The 20,474-nt window shown below is 28.1% G+C and overlaps 1 protein-coding gene across 5 annotated transcripts in view; it reads right to left on the reverse strand.

Annotated features, from left to right (window-relative positions):
• LOC127714430 (protein draper-like) overlaps positions 1–20,474 on the reverse strand; it is a 48,343-nt gene that overhangs the window by 20,602 nt on the left and 7,267 nt on the right. For 2 of the 5 annotated variants that reach the window (XR_007987727.1, XR_007987729.1), the window contains 3 exons: positions 16,141–16,188; positions 15,257–15,660; positions 237–582 (listed from right to left, as the gene is read on the reverse strand). Coding sequence is in view for 2 of the 5 variants with exons in the window: in XM_052220492.1 (XP_052076452.1) it covers positions 16,141–16,188 (48 nt within the window). In the remaining 3 variants the exon portion in view is untranslated. Of the gene's footprint in view, positions 1–236; positions 583–15,256; positions 15,661–16,140; positions 20,034–20,474 lie in introns of those variants that run through there. The other 3 variants (XM_052220492.1, XM_052220490.1, XR_007987728.1) reach the window with 2 other exon arrangements.

Consider the following 20,474-nt stretch of genomic DNA (forward strand, 5'->3'; position numbering starts at 1 on the left):
TAATAGCTTCCTTGTGAGCAGCAATCCTCTATCAAGGAAATCATGATAGGAAACACAAGCCCGGGAATATCGTATCAATTGGGAGATATATACTCCGTATTCAAAGTTATAATATCTAATTCTTTCTTTTCTTGAAGTGTGTTTCCCTATATGTTTACCTTATAAAGGTGAATTCTACCCAACTCGTATTTTAGGAAACATGTCAGTAACAAAATTGTCAAATAGCACTTTGAAAACAACATTAGTACGAATTTAGTTTAGACTATGTAACCGCCTAACAATGTGTAAATTATAAGAGTTTCTAAATACAACATGTCTATATGACGTGATTGTGGATATATTCCTATGTACGTAATGAATACTTCATTGTTTTAATTTGCACATTCGTTTATAACCAGCATATGTCCCTTATTCATCATTATAAATTATAAATAATTTGAGTATTATAATTTTGACTGGAATGACTTGCTTTTTTACAGTTCCAACACATTGTTTAATAAATGAAACAAATCTCCTTTAATAAAATTTTGACAGCTATCTGCAAGATTTGATGAACTGGCGGGTTTTTTTTTGCAATGAAACCTTACACAATATCACACACCTATACCCCCCCCCCCTCCAAAAAAAAAAAATTTGACCCCCAAAAAATTACCCTCATTTCAAGTAAAAGAGCCCTAAATTTTCATAAAAAAAAAAGCAAAAAAAAACGCAAAAACACCAAAATTTTCTTACTCCCAAAAAAATTTTTTTTTTACTTTGGAAAAAAACGTTATTAAAAACACCCAAAAAACAACAAAAAAATTCCAAAAAAAAAATAAATAAAAAAACCGGGAGAACAGGCGAAGAAAGAATTCTGTGGGATTTAAGAGAAAAAATAATTTCCCCAGTGCGCCCCAACTACTCCGTCACAAGAAGTTTGATATGTATGTGATATTGTATTCCATATAAGGAGTGATCATACATGATCAGTAGGTGGGACAACTCTTTACTATTGATTTTCTTATTCCATATAAGGAGTGATCATACATGATCAGTAGGTGGGACATAGTAACGGTTATTCATAACCGGGTAACTTTTAGTGGATGTGACAGTTCTAACTTTGAACAGTGATATTATGTTTATAGTGTTTGATTTGTATGTATTCATTGCACTTTTGTTTTCAAATTAAAATTTTGAAACTGATTATTGTTTTGGTAATAAATTAACCGTAAGTAAAGGAGGAGCGAAAAACCAAAGGGACGTTATATCTCATAAGTAAAAAGTAAATCGACAAAGCCATGGCTAAAAAAGAAACAGACAAACAGGCAAACAACAGAACACAAAATACAACACAGAAAAAAAACCTAAAGACTGAGAAACACGAACCCCACCAAAAACCGGGGGTGATCTCAGGTGCTCTGGAAGGGTAAGCGGACCATGTTCCACATGTGGTACCTTTCATTTAGAAAGATTTAAAACTTAGTCATCATTAATTCTTGTTTATAGAAAGCACCTGTTATTTCGTCGCCTTTTAAATCAATTATTTTATAAGTAAAAGGAATTGTATTTAAAACTTTTTCAATTACAAATATTTCTTTAGTCCAACGAGTAGTATAACCCTTTTCAAATTTACCCTTCTTTTTTGTTATTCTTACTCTAGTACCTACTTCGAATTTAGGTTTTTTAATTTTCTCTTCTTTTTCTGGATATAAATTTTTATACACTGTTAATTCATTTTTTAATTTACTTGCTTCAACAGGTGTCATTTTAATTGAAGAATGTACTGTATTATTATAATTTTTAACTAATTTATCTAATATATCATAATATTTTAAAGTTTCATTAGCAGTAAAGTATTTATACATATGTTGTTTCATTGTTCCTATCCATCGTTCCACTACACTGGATTTTTCTTCATTCTCAGTTGAATATAACTTTATGTTATTATCTTTTAACAATTCTTTTACTTGTCGATTATAAAATTCGGATCCTTTATCTGACCAAATATATATTGGTTTTCTTTCTTTAAATAATGTTTTAAATGCTTCACTCACTGCTACTCCTGTTTTATTTTTCAATGGAATCAACCAACCATATTTACTAAAAACATCTATAACTGCTAATAAATATTTATAGTGTTTATTTTGTTTTGAATATTGTTGTATATCTATCAAATCAACTGCCCATGTTTGATCTATTGAATTAACATAAACACGTCTTTTAGGAAAAGATTTTATAACTCTATGATGTAATTCATCTGCTAATTTATTTGTTAGATTTGTTTTAGACATTTTTAAGTAACTAAAATGTTTTCTTAAAAAATGGAGGCAAAAAAGGATAAAATTTTATCCAAGCGAGGAGATTCATATAAACTTGTTTTGACAAAAGAATATAAACATAAAGCAAGTATTTATGTATTTAATTATAAAATTAGTCTAAAGGATGAAAAACAAGAAACATTTACAAATGCTTTTGACCACATGGTAAACTATTCCATAAAAGATTACCCTAATGGAAGAATTAAAATAGTACCTATTCATGAAATCATAATTACTAAACATAAAAGCTGGCCTATAAGAACATATAATACAGTTAAAAAGTTATTCATGGATCAAATGGAAAGATTATTAAATAGTGCTGAAGAATTAAATTTAGAAGAAGTTATTTTTGAAGTTACTATTATACCCAATAAAAGAGGAAAAGGTAAAGCTTTAAAAATATTAGATACCATAAATAAAAGAAGTATTATCAAAATAAAAAATGATGATACAATATGTTTATCAAGGGCAATTGTAACTTTTTTGGCTTCAAATAAGTTATTAAAAGATTTTACAGATTCTCAATTAAAACACATTAAAGAGGGTAGACCATTACAAAAAAAATTAGCTGAAGATTTGCATGAACGATCAGGAGTAGAAATAAAAGAAAAAGGAAATGATTTTGAAGATTTAAAAGTTTTTGAAAATTATCTTAATATTAGGATAATTGTTTTTACATCAAATAGTGCAGAATATATTTTATATGGTGGCAATGAAGAATATAATAAACAAATATATTTATATTATCATTATGAACACTTTGACACTATAACAAATATAACAGGATTTTTAGCTAAACGTAGGTTTTGTAAAGTATGTTTAATTGGTTATACTGAACAACATACATGCAAAGATAATACAGTAACAACTATCAGAAAACAACATATTTGTGATAAATGTAACAAAACATATACAGGTAAAAATCACAAATGTGGTGAAAAAATATGTTTAATATGTTATGAAAAATACACGGAAAGTAATGAAGAACACTTATGTTATATGAAACCATCAGTACCAAAACAAGTAAAAAATAATAAATATATATATTTTGATTTTGAAGCAAATCAAGAAACAGGAATACATATAATGAATTTTTGTATAGCTTACGATTTAGAAAATATTTATTGTTTTAAAAATAACTATGTAAAAGTATTTAAATGTGATTTCAATATTGATAATTTAAACTTGTTAGAATTAGACATAGATGATTGTTTTAGTGATGTAGAAAAAATTAAATATGAAACAAATTCTGTAATAGACAACTTTTGTAAATATTTCATAAGAGATAAATTTAAAGACTACACTTTTATTTCACATTATGGAAAAGGTTATGATATGCAACCGATTTTAGGATACATTGTTAAAAATAAAATTGAACATAACATAATTTCTTCTGGACTAAAATTAACAGCTATATTTATTAAAGGAATAAATTTAAGATTCATAGATTCTATAAATTTTACATTATGTGGATTAGCTGCTTTCCCAAAAACATTTGGATTTGTGGGTAACAAAGGTTATTTTCCACATTATTTTAATACAACAGAAAACCAAAAATACAAAAGTAAATATCCTGATAAAAAATATTATGGTTTTGATACTATGACTACCAAAAATAAAAAAGAATTTGACAAATGGTATGAAACAAAAAAAGATAAAAAATTTGAATTCGAAAAAGAAATATTTTACTATTGTTTTTTGGATGTTTTAATTTTGTCAAAAGGTTGTACATTGTATAAACAATTATTTTTAAATATAACCAATAATTGTATCGATCCATTTCAATATATTACAATTGCTCAATGTTGTACAAAAATATTTAAAACATTAATGTTGACAAATGAAACAATTGGAATTCACAAAAAGATGACAATTAAAGAAGTACATTCACAAAAATCAATACAATGGTTAGAGTATATTTCTTTAGAATATAATATAATGATTCAACATGCTAAAAGGGGAGGTGAAAAGAAATTATTCATTAATAATAAATGTTATAAAGTCGATGGTTATTATTATGATAGAGAAAATAAAATGCGTAATGTTTATGAATTTTTTGGATGTTATTGGCATGGATGTACAAAATGTTATAGTCCTGAAGAAATATGTAAAAAAGATAGAAATAAAAAAACTATGAAAGAGTTATATGACCAAACTGAAGAAAGACTTAAAACTATTGAAGATTATCTAAAACCAAATGTAAAAATTCATACAATATGGGAATGTGAGTTTGATCAACAAAAATATCCTGAAGTTGATCCACATTTAAAACCTATTGATAAAAGAGATGCATTTTATGGAGGAAGAACAGAAACTATTCAATTATACAATAATCTTTCTGATTTAAAAGGTAGATATGTAGATTTTTGTTCTCTGTACCCATCAGTAAATAAATATTGTAAATACCCTATAGGACATCCTATTACATATACAGATATTTCTGTAAATAATTATATAAAAAATAATTATTTTGGAATAATGAAATGTAAAATATTACCACCTAAAGGATTGTATCACCCTGTTTTACCTTATAAACAATTAACTAGTGATAATACACATAAATTACTTGGATTATGTAGAACATGTATGAATAAAATATCTTTTAAATGTAAACATATAGATTATCCTACTTTAAATAAACATGATAAAATACATGAAATAAAAAGATGTAAAGAATGTAAAAATATTAAAAATGAAAAATGTATACATTCTGATGAGGAAAGAGTTATAGTAGGTACATGGTCTACAATAGAAATAGATAAAGCAATAGAAAAAGGTTATGAATTACAAAAAATATATGAACTAGAACATTTTGAAAAAACATCTACAGATATATTTAAACTTTATGTAGATACGTTTATGAAATATAAACAAGAAGCTTCAGGATGTAAATGTGATCCTAAATATTGTAAAAATGATTGTAAAAACGATAAAGAATGTAAAAAAAAAATACAATACATTATAGATAATACTGCTTATGATCTAGATATTGACAAAGTTAAGTACAATTCAGGATTAAGATTTATAGCTAAAATATGTTTAAATAATTTATGGGGACATTTTGGTATGAGAGATAATTTTACACAAAAAGAATATTGTTTTACTTTAGAACATATAACTAAAATAGTATTTAATGAAAAATATAAAGATATAAGTACTATGATATTAGATGAAGATATTGTTTTAACAGAATATAAAAATAAAGAAGAATATTCTAAACCTAATCCAAGTGTAAATGTTTATATAGCTTTATTTACAACAGCACATGCTAGATTAAAATTATATGAATTATTAGATATTCTACAAGAAAGAGTCTTATACATGGATACAGATTCTTGTATTTACAATGATGATGGTTCTGAAGCATGTAAAAAAGTAGAAAATATGATGGGAAGTAAATTAGGTGATTTAACAGACGAAATTGTTTCAAAACACAATGCTAATCACATAAAACAATTTATATCTGCTGGACCAAAAGATTATTCAATGAAACTAGATACAGAAAAACTAGTTAGCTGTTGTAAAGGTTTTAGATTAAATGCTGAAGTTGAAGAAAAGATTACATTAGATAAAAAAATAAAAATAGTTACTGATGAAAATGAAAAATATGAAACTGTAAAATATGACAACATAAAAATAGGAAAAGATCATCAACTTAAAACAGTTAAACAAGTTAAAGCTTATGATTATATGTTTGATAAAAGAATGGTATGTTATGAAAATGAAAATCTAATTAGAAGTTTTCCTTATGGATATTAAAAAATATATAATTTAAATTTTTATTTTAAAAAATAGAAGACTAAAAAATGATTGAAGCTTATACTGAGAAAGATGATCCTGACGCTAAAGTTATATTAGGAAGAATAATGTTATCAAATTATCAGATATGTTGTTTAAGAGATGATTGGGAATGTCCTTTAACTTCAAAACAAATGGAAGTAATGGATAAGTATGAAGGTAAAAAGTTATCTAAGTTTCCTCCTGGTTGGGATGCTTTTATTAGACCAGATAAAGTTTATGAATATGTTTTTGAAAAACCATGTCCTGAAATTTAATTTTTTATTTTATTTTATTATTTCTCTATACCCCTAAAAACAGAAAAAGTACAGGAATTAGGGACTCTAATTTTTATCAATTTTTTCTTATTTTTCCAATTTTTCATACAAACGTAAATTGTATTTATTTTTTATTTTAATTTCCAAACAATAAAACCAGTTAATACCATACCACCAACAACAAATGCAATCTCTCTATTTTTCTGGTATTCTGATGGAGTATAAAAATCACTTAATGTAGGTTTAGGTGATAATGAAGTTAATTTTTTATTCGTGACACGATAGTATAGTTTCATTGCTTGGTCAACATCATCAAAAGTCTGAACCGCATGATGTTCCTTTTGTAATTGTTCATTTATAAAATCTAATCTTTGTATTCTTTTTTTATTCCATTCTGATTGTGCTTTTTCTAATTTTTCTATAGCTTTATCATGTCTTATTTTCTCTTCATTTGCATTACTACCCATATGTGAAAATAAATAATTACTCCCTGAAAATGCAAAAGCATTTGTTATTGCCCCACCAAGCATCATTGTTAAAGCACTTGCCATTTTATAAAAACAAAAATTACTTCATAATATCAGCAGGTATAATACCTTGCTTAATCAACATATCTTTTGTTGCTATCGCAAGTAATATATCAATGGATAACATTACAACATCATTCATATTAAAATCCACTTTTGGTGCTGGCCTCCTTAATACCTTTTTACCTATTTCTGCATATCCAACTGTTAACAATGTTTCCACTCCAGCATGATATAACATATTTGCTATTTGTTTTCCGTCTTTTTGAGTTGTCATTTTAATGTACTAAATTTAATTAAATTCAAAAGGATCAATTTCTTTCTTTTGTTTTTCTGGTTTTGTTATTTCTTTAATCATTCTTTCTGGTTTCTTACTTTGGTTGTAAAAAAACAATCCCAATCCAACAATACTTATAGGAAAAAGTACAAATTTGTAATCAACTAGGGAACTGGAGTGTTTCTTGACAGAAGGGATATGTTCGTTTGATTCATAATCTGTTTCTGTATCAGAATCTTTTGTTATTTGTTTGATTTTTGAATTTTCTTTTTTTAATTTTTCCACTTCTTTTTTTCTCAATTCTGCATTTCTTATTCTTACTTCTGCACCTTTCTTACCAGCAGCTACTCTTTTTGGGTCTTTTGGTTTGGGTTTTTTAAATACTTCTTTTTGTTCAGGATTTTCATTCATCATTTTTTATGTCATTATTTTCATCTTTTTTTCGGAAATCGAGCGAAGCGAGTGGTTCAATATGTCTTGCTGTTGTTAATATTGCAGTAAAAGGAGCAAGATACATTCCATATCTATAGTACAGTTCACAACATGTATTAGTTAAAGCATTATTGATAAAAGGATCTTCCTCTAAGTCTTGTATTAAAATTGGTGGATTAACAACTTTGAAAAACTTTGATACACCCATGACATATAAATTGATAAAAGAGTTTCCTAATGTCTTGGTCATACTAGCTCCCAATCTTGCTTCATATTTACAGTATAGTTTGTTTATTTGTTCTGTTGTCATTTTATCAATATCTGACAGTTGTAATTCTTTACCCAGATATTGTTTACTACTCCCACCAGCAACAACGGATGATAATCTTTCGCGTTTTTTTTTCTTGAAGGGAACCGTTCACTTCGCTCGCTTCATCATCAATATTTATGTTTTCCACAATTTGCTCGCTTAATAATTCTTCAGCATTCATTTTATACGTTTCAAAAAACGGATATAATTTATTTTTAACTTTAAAAAAATTAAATACAACATATCCAACCAATGATAAGACTGCAGTGTTTGTTGCAATTGTTAGTATTTCCAACAGCATTGCTTTTTTTTATTGCTTATTTTGGTTAAATTACTTAAGAATTACTTATTTTGGTTAAATTACTTAAGAATTACTTAAGCATTACTTAAGCATTATTTTGCTTATTTTGGTTAAATTACTTAAGAATTACTTATTTTGGTTAAATTACTTAAGAATTACTTAAGCATTACTTAAGCATTACTTAAGCATTACTTAAGCATTACTTGAGAATTGCTAAAAAAATCAATTAAGTAACCAATAATCAGTAGGTTGATCTGTCTTTAATATTAATTTACGATGTTTCTTTTTTTTAAGTTCTTCCTTTATTCTTTGTCTTTCTTCCAAAGTAGGAATAACATCATTTTCTCTTAGGCAATTATCAAAACTATCTCTATCTTTTGTGTAGAACATGCATAACCATTTTGTTTGTTCTCTTAAATCTTTTAAAACAGAGTTGTATCTCTGTGAAATGACCCACACTGATTGTTCCGCATGTCTTCCTGAAAATGCAAGCTCGGACAGCATATCTTTTTTCTTTGTTAGTTCTTTTGTTGCACTGCAGTCATCAATGATATATAATGTTGGATGACCAGCATATTTTTTAAAGAACATTCTTAGTAGTTCTTGTAGCTTCTCTTCTTCATAAAGGGAACCGTTCGCTTCTCTCACTTCAACAATAGGATTAACAATTATTAGATTTTTTGTTTTTGGTTTTCTAACATCACCAATCCACCCACGATTTTTGTATGCTTTGTTCCATTGGATGGTTGGACAAAGTATGACTATATATTTGAAAACTCCACTATATTCTCCTTCTAATAAATCAAGAACAAACTCTGTTTTTCCACATCCTGTTTGTCCACATATAATAGCACAATGGGGATATTTTGGTAATTCATAAAGGGAATCGGAGTGTATCTCGCTCCGCTCGTTTGTTTCCATTTTTTAAGGGGAACCGCTAGTAATTAACTTCTTTAAATCTTCCATCTTCAAAATTAATTTGTGCATCTTGTATAACAAACAGATAAACATTTATTAATTTATTTGCTCCTGCTGTTTTAGTTATTTGGATAGTAATACCTTCAGAAGCATTTTCAATTCTTCTACCTGAACCGTGTAATGAGTTGTCATCTGTTGAACGTAAATCTAACCATAATGCATAATTAGTTGTAAGATATTTTTCTAATGTTGTATAGGATAAATTTAAATCCTTTAAAACTTCTTCTGTTGTTTTATTTCTTTTTGAATTTAAAGCAAAGAATTTATTTATTTCATCCCATTGTTGATATGCTTTCATTCCTTGACTGTATAGTTGATTTGGAACACCTTCTATTGTCATTTCTACTTTTGTTATGTTAGGATTATAATAAGTTTCGGTACTTGTTCTTTCAGGATCTTCGAACAACATTAGAATTCCTTTCATACTTCTAGCTGGAACATTTAAATTTATATTCCACAATGTATCAGATTTGTTTTTGGTTATTTTTCTATGTCTTAGTATTCTATCGTACAAAATAACCATCTTACCATTAACTTGTTGTCTTATCTGTCTTGCTAATTCTGCATCAGTAACCATATCAAATTCTAAACAAATGTTTTTGATTGTATAACTTGCAGATGTATCTGTTGATTTAATAACATTGCTATAATTATTAAATGTAAGTTCATATTCAAGTCTATCACCAAGACCTGCTTGATAAAAAGGCATATGAGTTTCTAATAGTTCAAAATCAAGTGGGATACAAAATCTTGCACCATATGCAGTTGCAATTGCTTCATCACCTATGTCTGATGCTTTATTATCTGCACCAACTCTGTGTTTTAACATGTTTGTTTCACCAATTCCTTGGTATGCCATATTTAAACGTTCAGATGTAGATTTCCATAAATCAACATAACAATGATAAATATCACTATCATCAATTGACATAATTTCATTTCCACTTATACGAATTGTTGTTTTTTTAACTATTGTTCTTCCTATGTTTTGATATATAGTTGCATTGTCGTCTGTAGATGTAAGTTCTATTTCAAATGCCAATCTGGTTGTTCCAGGAACAATAACATCATTATTGCTTAGATTGGGGAATCTCACTAATAGCTGTTGATTTTGATCAATAGTTGAAGGATTATTTGTTATTGATACACTTTGACGAATACCTTTCACACCACGGGGTTCTCTTATTTTTCTGTAAGGATTTAATTTGTTTCCGTATGCCGACATTTTTAAGGATTAAATTTGTTATAAAAATAATTCAATTATCACTGATACTAGAGTATTGATACATGTATAATTATTAGTCATACTAATAAAACTTATTAAATCTCCAGCCTTAACTTCAAAAGGTGTATAAAAGTTATTAAAACCGTGTGTGACACCCTTATCCAAACTCATTTTGTAAATAGTTGACTTATCATTAACAATCATCTTAATGGCTATAATATCTGTGCTTGTTCTTAAACTTACTAAACTAATACCCAATATTTGTCCTGGAAAGTTCATTACATAATAACCACCACCAACACCAAAATTAAACTTTTTATTTCCATGTATTGGACCATCAATTCCAGCATATATACTTATTATTTTTCTGTCTGGTTTATTTTTAATATTATCAACTATATTTTCAACATTTAAAACTCTGATGCTTAGGGCAGCGACACTCCGATGTAAATTAGTATCCATTGTTTGAAGCTCACTCTTCATATTTAATATTTCTTTTTCTACGTTTTTTTTTTTGACACCAAGTATGCTCATTTTATTAAATAAATTATATAACTTCTAAAACACAATTAATTGGTAAATGATTAATTATCTTGTTATTATTTTCATCTCTTATTTCTAATTTCAATTCTGTTATAACATCATTTACTAAACACTTATATTCCGGATGCTCAAATCTCGCTGTTATAACTTCACCAAACTCTTTATTTTCAACTGGAATAACAGCTAATAATTTACTTGGCTTACCATCAAGATAATTATGAGAAGTGCTAACTTGTTCCAAATGGATATATAATGATTTATGGATAGCAAAATCCACAAATTTGTTTCCATAATGTAATTCATTAGGTTCGAATTTACGTTTATTATTAAACCCTAACATATTTCCCAAACCCTTACTTATCCTTAACTCAGTAGTAGTGTTTAATGAAGCGATACCATTTGCTTCATTTACGGATAATACAATATTTTCTTTTTGAAATTCATCCACTATTTGTTGAAAACTATAATAACCATTCATAATCCTTTGCTGTTCCTCTCCGGTTTTTGTTATAAACCCATGATAAACATTATACCAACCTATGCTGTATCTTATAAATTTCAAACCAATACGTTTATTTCCATTTCTGTTATTTATGTATTGTTCTAAGTTTATTGTATTATCAATATTTGAAATAGTATGAAACATTTTTAATATAAAAAAATGATAACAAAAGAATTTAAATATAATCCTAATGTTTCATATAATCCAGGTATTAAATATTCTGAAAAAGATCATCAATTAAAAACAAATCTTGTAAATCAAACGATATTTGTAAATCAAAAAGAGAACTTTAAAACAGCTTTTCCTGATTTATTTCAAAACTATCAAAACCCATCAATACACACTAACGAACCATGGAATGCCTGGATTCATTCTTCATTTGATTGGTGGCAATGTCAGTTAAATTTTGCAGTTTGGTGTGCAAGTACAGGATGTGGTGTTTCTTATAATGATCATATACAAAATACTTCAAATCTTACAAAGTCTTTTTATATGTTTCATTTATATTATTGTATTGCCAGAATTTTAAAAGAACTTAAATCACCTTTACCAACAGATTCTTCTTTCTGTTATTACAAGAACCCATATGACAAAGCTGCATATCAGAAATTATGTGATGAATTTAATATTTCTCCAAATACAAATTGGAGACAAAAACTAGAATCATCATGTCAAGGATTAGGAAGTTTTGAGCAATATTATAAACCAAGTGGAGAATATAGACAAAGAAATAAAATTAAAGGACCTTTCTTTAGTACTCATGATACTATTAAGCATGAAAAAGATATAAGTATGGCTTGGACAACATTTATTTTAGATAACTCTAATGGGTTTACACAAGCAGGTATTGAACGTATTAATGAAAGTATTAAAATTTATGTATGGGCTTTGTTAGGTGCACAATCTCAAACAAAAACAAAAATTTTAAAAGTAGGAACAGGATTTGATGCACAAAAACAATTCTTAGCAAATGTACAAGATGTAATAAATAGTCCTATCGATTTACCCACCCAGATATCGAATTATGAAAATGTTTTAAAATATGCAAGAAGTAAAGTTGATTATGCTTATGGACTTGGTTTATATATGTCTCCCAGTGATATGGTTTTACAAATTGGAAGTATTGTTGGTTATAATAATAAAATTATAATTGCAACAGAAAATCAAACACTTGGGTTAAATGATGATTTAAATAATAAAAATTTTGATCATGTTGATTTTAAACCAAAAGAACCTGTAAAACCACAAGAACCTATAAAACCTGAAAAGCCTAAAGAACCAAAAATAGATCCAATAAAAAAAATTGAACATGAAGATCATGAAGATAATAAACAAGCAATAATATTTGTAAGTATTGTAATAGGATTTACAGCACTTTATTTTTTCAAATAATCTCTAACAGCAGTAAACAATAAACTAACAACTAAAATAAGCAATGCCCATAAGTTGTTTGCAAACCAATTTACTACGTCTTTTGTTGCAGACAATAACCAAGAAACAATAGAACCTATAATACCTGGTAATGCAGCTGCTAATTTTCCTGCAAGAAAAGATAATAATTTTCCAAGATTTTTTAATTGTTTTTTTATCCAGTCTTGTACACCACCACCTTTTGATGGAGGAGAAGGAGAAGGAGAAGGAGAAGTAGTTCCACCAGTAAATGCTTCAACAATAACACCAATAATCATTCCAAAAGCAGTTAAAACACTAACTATTGTTATTCCTTGTTCTCTGAATAATGTTCTTATTCTTTCACCTAATGTTTTGTCTTCGTTTAACATTTTATGTATTGTTTGTTTAAATCTGTTTACTTGACTACGTAGTTTTTCTTTATTAATATTAATTACTTCTAGTCTTGCACTTCTCTCAGATTCCAATTCTCTTATTCGACTACTTATTCTATCTATTTGAAATTTATTATTGTCTTCTTTAGCTTGTTCTAATTTGGCATTTTCTTTTGCTAAGTCTTTATTTGTTTCATTCAGTTTTGCTAAATTATTTGCAATCTCATCTTCCGCTGTTGTAAATGCTTTTATTATACCATCCATCTCTCTTTTTGTCATTTTTGTTTGTGTTTCTTCATTTATTAAAGATGTTCCTTGTTCAATAAATGAAGTTTCTATTTCTTTCACATATGTTTCTGCATTACTTGCTGTTTCTAATAATTCTTGTCCTTCTTCTTGTGTAGATATTTCTTGTAATGGAATTTCTATATTATCGAGTTCATTTAACATTCTCTGAAACCCTGCTCTACCTTCTCTTAAATTATCAGATATTTTATAATCATCTACACCTAAAACATCCCTGACAAAATTAACACCGTATTCTCTTTGAAGAGTGCTAAATTTATAAAACTTTAATACTCCTTTTTGGTAATATGTTAATGCAATATCATTACCTTTTTCATCTTTTACATATAAGATTTGTCTTCCCTTATGATTTTCCCCAACAAAAAAAACCTCTTCATTACGTATAGTTTCACCATTTTTTTTATAAAATTGTTTAATCATTTTTTTTGTAGTTTCTTTTTTACGAATTTTAACATCATTTTCTGATAAATCTCTTGATATTTCAAATTCCTTATTTATATTATTTTGAAACTCTTCATCATCTTGAAAAGACGTTTCTTCTTCTTCATAATCATCATCATAATCATTATTTTTAAACTCAGGATTATCAAACTCATAACCTCCTTCAGCCATTTTATTCATCTAAAATATTAGATAATAAACAATAAAAAGAACCTGTTAAAAACAACTTAAGATAAAAATAATTAAATTTTTTATTTAACATTATTTTTACATTTTTTACTAATTTTTCTTTTGTTTCTTCATCCATTTATTTAATTAAAAATTGATTCATAGTTTGGTGGATTTCCGTTATCAACTAAAATTATTTTATTAAAGAAAATCAAAGATTTTCCATTTTTTTTTTTAATTCGTTTTTTACTCTATTTTCTGTTTCCTCAATTAGTTTTTTTCTTTCATCATCTGGTAAACTTTTTAAAATTACTTTTTTTTTATTTTTTTTCATCTCATTAAATTTTTCTAATTCATCTAAAATAAGTTTAAATTCATCTACACTTATCTGTCCGTCAGTTAAAGATTTTGATATTAAATCTTTTATGCTGTTTAACTTGCATTCTGCCATTGTTTTAATTTCATAATGTTTTTTTGATTTTGTTGTCAACTTTCTTCTAATTAATTTAACTAGACCTCCTAAACTTCCACATACAACAGCTGCAATTTGTATGGGAAGTAAGATAGGAAAAGCTATTCCTATACCAGCTAAAACAACAGATGTCGAAATTAAACTTGTATCAACACCATCAGTAACATTAACTCCGCGTTTATATTTTTTGTATAGTGATTTACGTTTATCTCTCTCATTTATTAATGTTTTTTCTATTTCTGTTATTTTTTGTAGTCTATAATTTTGTCCATCTTCTATAGGTAATTCTGGATATAAATCAGGAGCTGTAGGTTGTTTCATTTTTTAAAGTAAAAATTGATTTTTTTTTTTTCTCTTAAATCCCACAGAATTCTTTCTTCGCCTGTTCTCCCGGTTTTTTTATTTATTTATTTTTTGGAATTTTTTTGTTGTTTTTTGGGTGTTTTTAATAACGTTTTTTTCCAAAGTAAAAAAAAAATTTTTTTGGGAGTAAGAAAATTTTGGTGTTTTTGCGTTTTTTTTTGCTTTTTTTTTTATGAAAATTTAGGGCTCTTTTACTTGAAATGAGGGTAATTTTTTGGGGGTCAAATTTTTTTTTTTGGAGGGGGGGGGGGTATAGGTGTGTGATATAGTGTAACCTTAAACTAACAAACATTAAAAAATAGTTCAGTCCAATTTTGTCTGCTATCGTTATCGACTTTTCAAACTACTCCTTCTGGTTTTATGAAATAAACTGTGTTCTCATGTGTATGTATGTAACTGGTTTCTTGTGCATGTATTAAACTGGTGTCTGTGTTAGATTGTACAGAACATGGCAAAATTCCATCCTCTACTCCCCCGTTTTCGTGCGTTTCTCCAAGTTGCGATTGGTTTACAGATACGTTGGAATGTATTGTGTTGGAGCGATCTGTATTTTTGTCTCTCTTCTTCAAAAGTACTTCATGTTTCCAGAAAACCCAAATGAGAGCGATACATAGTAGTAATATCAAAACTGTGCTGATGACTATGATCGATGATATTGGTATTTGACTTTTATCTTTGCCTGACAACAAATGTAAGGATAGCATCATGAATACAAAAATATGATCGATTGTTCTTGCAGCCCATGCAACATATTTTTTTCAAGGTACTTTATAAAACAATATTATACAATATATTTATTATTTAAGCGAAGTTATTTCTTAAAACTGGTAATGTATAGCACATGTACATTTTTTATGACATTCAAGCTATACAAACATATAATATATATGTATATTCACTTGGAGATCTTGACTCTCCTTCCTGCGATGCACTTTAATTCAAATGATTACTTGTTTTTTTCTCATTTTATTTTTAAGAGAATAAATGCAGTTTCTAGTTTCTTCTTGTTTAATGGACCATTTTGTTGTATTACAAATACACAATACATTTCTTTAATTTATTTGTAGGGTGTCAGATAGTCATCTGATTTACCTGCTAAACGTAATAGGTGTATATCAATTGTTCAAATCGTGGAAATGTCAAAAGTAAATGGATTTACCTGTTTTGTTCTTTATTTCTGCGGTAGTTGCCAGTGCTGTAGATGTGCCTGCAAATATGTAAAATTTGGCTTTCAATAAACACAGACATCACACATATTACACAACTGCAATTACTTATATATAGTTACAATGACCACGTTGATTTAGTAGGATACTGATTTGCTAAAAGTAATTGTTTGGAAAATCTCCAATTGTTTGTAAAATTTTGATCATTTTTCAGGCATCATTTTTTTTTCTAAATCGTCCACAGTCTTGAGTACTTAGTAAAATAATTCAACCTCAAATGTTTACTCGAGACTCAAAATAAAGTCAACTTTTATAGCTGACTGTGTGATATGGGCTTTGCTCATTGTTGAAGGCCGTACGGTGACCTATAGTTGTTAATTTCTGTGTCGTTTGGTCTCTTGTGGAGAGTTGTCTCATTGGCAATCATACCACATCTTCTTTTTTATATAGAAAATGCAAGTAACATAGGCATTAACATTGTACTATGAAATGAACGATAAATGATAAACGGGAATGTGAACAGCGAAATTTGCAAAAACGACATATGTATAGCTCTTAAAAAGGCAAATGGACAACATGGACAATGAAATGCAATTTCATGACAGCAATAGAAAATAAACATTAATGATAATCCTTATGTAAAAATCAAAGACATATTTATTAGATATCAAATAATTAATATCCCTCAAAGGAGATGGCAGTGTTTTATATGCTTACTTATCAATGGATAATTTTTGTGTTAATCATTTTTAATTTTTAAAATACTAAGAAATTATACATAACAAAGTTCCTCAATGTTTTCCTATATAAATATATCTTATGATAACTTGTTAATTAGAATAAATTACTGTCAATAAAGTATTGTCACTGAAATAGATAAACATGAGTCGCTTTACATTCGGTAAGTCATAATAAAAGACAGTGTCCTTGAATTTAAAAACATAATATTGCATTAGTAGCACAAAGAATTAATTTTAACGTCATCGTATGTACATCAAAATACATGAAGATAGTGAAAATATTTACCAATACTTTTCAAATAATAAAAAACCAAAGTCTCCAGCTATTTACATTGACGCACTTTTGCTCAATAGGACCACAACGGCGTTTTTACTTTGCCCCCCAATATATTTTTTTTTTAATTTTGTGCCAATATGTTTTTTTTCATTTGCGCCATTAAAATGTTTTACTAGCGCCTATCATAATACAAGTAAACACATGGGAAACATAGGTTATTAATTTGGTTTATATAGCTTTTACCCGTTTAGTCTATCATCTGTCCCCTTGTTGGAAGTTGGATTTAGAACAGTATAAGTGTATTTTATATTTGTAAGCAACAGTTCTATTGCACAGTGACCGTATTATTTCACCTCTTCCATAAAACTGGTTTTTTTTTCAAAAAGAAGTTCAATTTTTATTGCCAAAATGAATGACCATCACACATAACTAATTTCCTTGGTTTTCCTTGGTATGCATATAATCCATTTTACATTCTTTTATCGCATGCACGAGAGTTTCAAATCAGTGATAAGTATGTCATTTTATTTCATGTACAGTGTTTATATTTAAACACCATTTACCTGTTGTTTCCTCAAATGATTACGGTTTTTAATGGTCATTTTAAAATGGCGCAAATAAAAAAAATAATTGTTTAGCGTACCAATGCATACAACTATCCACTAATCTGAGATAAACCCACCCATCATAGCAACACATGGCAACCCAGCATCCTCGGACAAACGATCTACAAAATGGCGGTTACTTCGAAGTTAGATGTGTTGCTACACAATATTAATCTTGATTATTTTAAGGATAAAACATTAACAGAGACCATACGACCAAGGTTATAATTATTTTACCCTTGATTACATTCATAGTATAAATTTGTGTGAAATTAGTGCAAATGAAGTAGATATTAAATCCAAATGTTACCGGTCAATGAGGAAAAATGAAGCTCCACACAAAGTAAACATTAGATTACAGTGTTGAAAGATGAGAAGATTATATCAGACAGCAATTTTACATGTGTAGCAGGGTATGTAATTAATTAAAATATACATGATTGCATGTGGTGTCATACTCCACATGATAAAATAATCAAATAAGGACACTTTTTAGATAAGATACATATCAAAGATTTATGGCACAGCATGTAAACTGGTCAATTTACGCTCAATGAAACACTTGTTCATGTTGTTTTATTTGTGTATTGATAATTGGCAAAGATGTGATTATATCTATCTTCATTTAATGATTGTATAATCAATCCATTCTATCATGAAATCAAAAAGATAAATATGAAAATAAATAATATGATATACCAGAATTAATAAAAGCTTCTTTCTTCATTTTCAGTTTATCTGGTACTTGTTCCCATGTTGTTTGGTTAGTACATACAATTTCTCACTACCAGAATTTAAGCTTAAAAGAGGTACCATCAGAGCTATCTGCAACATGTTTGGCAAAGCAATGGCACACACCAAGGGGGAGGAAAATAAAAGCACAACCTGTAGTTTCAATGACTCTGGCAAATCCAACAACACCTTCTTTAGAGAGAAAAAGAAAACCACTTTTTACAGAAATTTCACAGGTTGATTTACCAGGTTCATCAACAAGTGCAATTTTAAGACTCAAGGAAGATGATGACATTCCACTGAGTTATTTACTGCAAGAAAATGCAACCACAATCGATACAAAGCTGGGCAAAGTTCAGACTGGGTCCTTACTGTATTTTCATGTAAGTAAAATATAATCAGAAGTTCAGACATATTTTAATTTCCTTTACCTGTAAATAAAATATTCATTACATTTTGATAAGAGTGTCCTGAAAATTTGTTAATAAGGAATATATAGTCCATATTTCATTTATGTTATCAATAAAGTTCCTGGAATTCTTCTATTAGCCATTTTGAATTTTTTTATTTCTTTAATTGAACGTTTGCGGGTAAGTGCAACATCACCAGAAGGCATTTGTGTTGCAGTTGATGCAAAAGGTGGAATATTTAGTCTTAAATGTAATTCACCAAGCTGTTTTTCTATACGAAATCCTTTGTCTGCCATTATCCCATCGTTGTCTTGAAGATAACCCTAATCTTTTAATTGCTGTAGCAACTTGTAAAATCCACTTTCCTTGCAAATGTCATTGTCTGAAATAGATCCAGAAAATAAATCTGATACAAATATGACAGAACTTCTTGGATCTGTAACCACCAAAGATTTCAATGTGAAGACTTGTAGTCTGAATAGCACTGACTCTGTGACTTGAGTGATGAAGGTTTTTTTGTTTTTAATTCTGCACAGTTTATAATTGCAAGGCATGTTGGAAACTCTTGTTTGTATTTTTGTGGCATATTCTGTATTATGGTATCTCTGTGGGGCCAGTATGACAAATATCCCAATTTAAGTTACATTTAATGGATAACACTCTTGAACATTACACTAACATTTTGTGGTTTTATATGGAATCTGTATGCTAAGTCCTTTATGTGAAGTCCATTTCTTAAACGACACAACACTAAGAATAGCTGGTCAGTGAGGAGCATTGCTTTGACTTCTTTTTTTTTTTCTTTGTAATTTACTGGATTTATTCCTTCTTCTGGAAATAAAAACTGTACTAACATAATGAATTTTACATATGGTAATCCAGTATAATACTCGAAAAGTTTCTTTATATTTTAATTTGCCACTATTTCTGCTGAAAACTCTTTATTATGCACAACTTGTTTGTGTTTCTTTGCTGGTGATCTTTTGCTCTTTAGTTTGAAATCCTCCTTAACACAACTTGTTAATTGCATCTTTAGGTCTTCACTTTCCTTCTTCCAAATCCTTTTCTTCTTCCAAATTCTTTATTGCTGAAGTATGTGCAATCAAATCCAAACTGTATAAACTGAAAAAGAAAATAGAAAAAATATTAAACATGAATTTTTTTTCAGTTACAGCACTATGAAGAGCCACAATCAGCAGATGTCACAGCTTGTGGAAATACAAAATTTCCCATTAAAGTTACAAATATAATAGATGACTTGTATAAATGTTGTAATGAGTTCATACCAATAAGTATTGAAGAAGCCAGGCACTTAGAAAATGTTACTGTTCGCCAGTTTGACTGTACAGAGTGGTTCAATCAACGAAAGAAAAGAATAACAGCTTCACAATTTGCAAGAGAACTAAACGAAAAAAAAAACAAGTGAATGACAAATTTTCAAATCTTTGTTTGATCCAAAGAAATATTCAAATGCAGCAACCTCATATGGAACTGCCAATGAAAATGTGGCAAAAGAACAATATGCTGAAAAATATAAGGACAACCATCTTCACGATTGTGGTT

Source organism: Mytilus californianus, unplaced genomic scaffold (assembly GCF_021869535.1).
Source record: "Mytilus californianus isolate M0D057914Y unplaced genomic scaffold, xbMytCali1.0.p SCAF_9, whole genome shotgun sequence".
Lineage (NCBI taxonomy): Eukaryota > Metazoa > Mollusca > Bivalvia > Mytilida > Mytilidae > Mytilus > Mytilus californianus.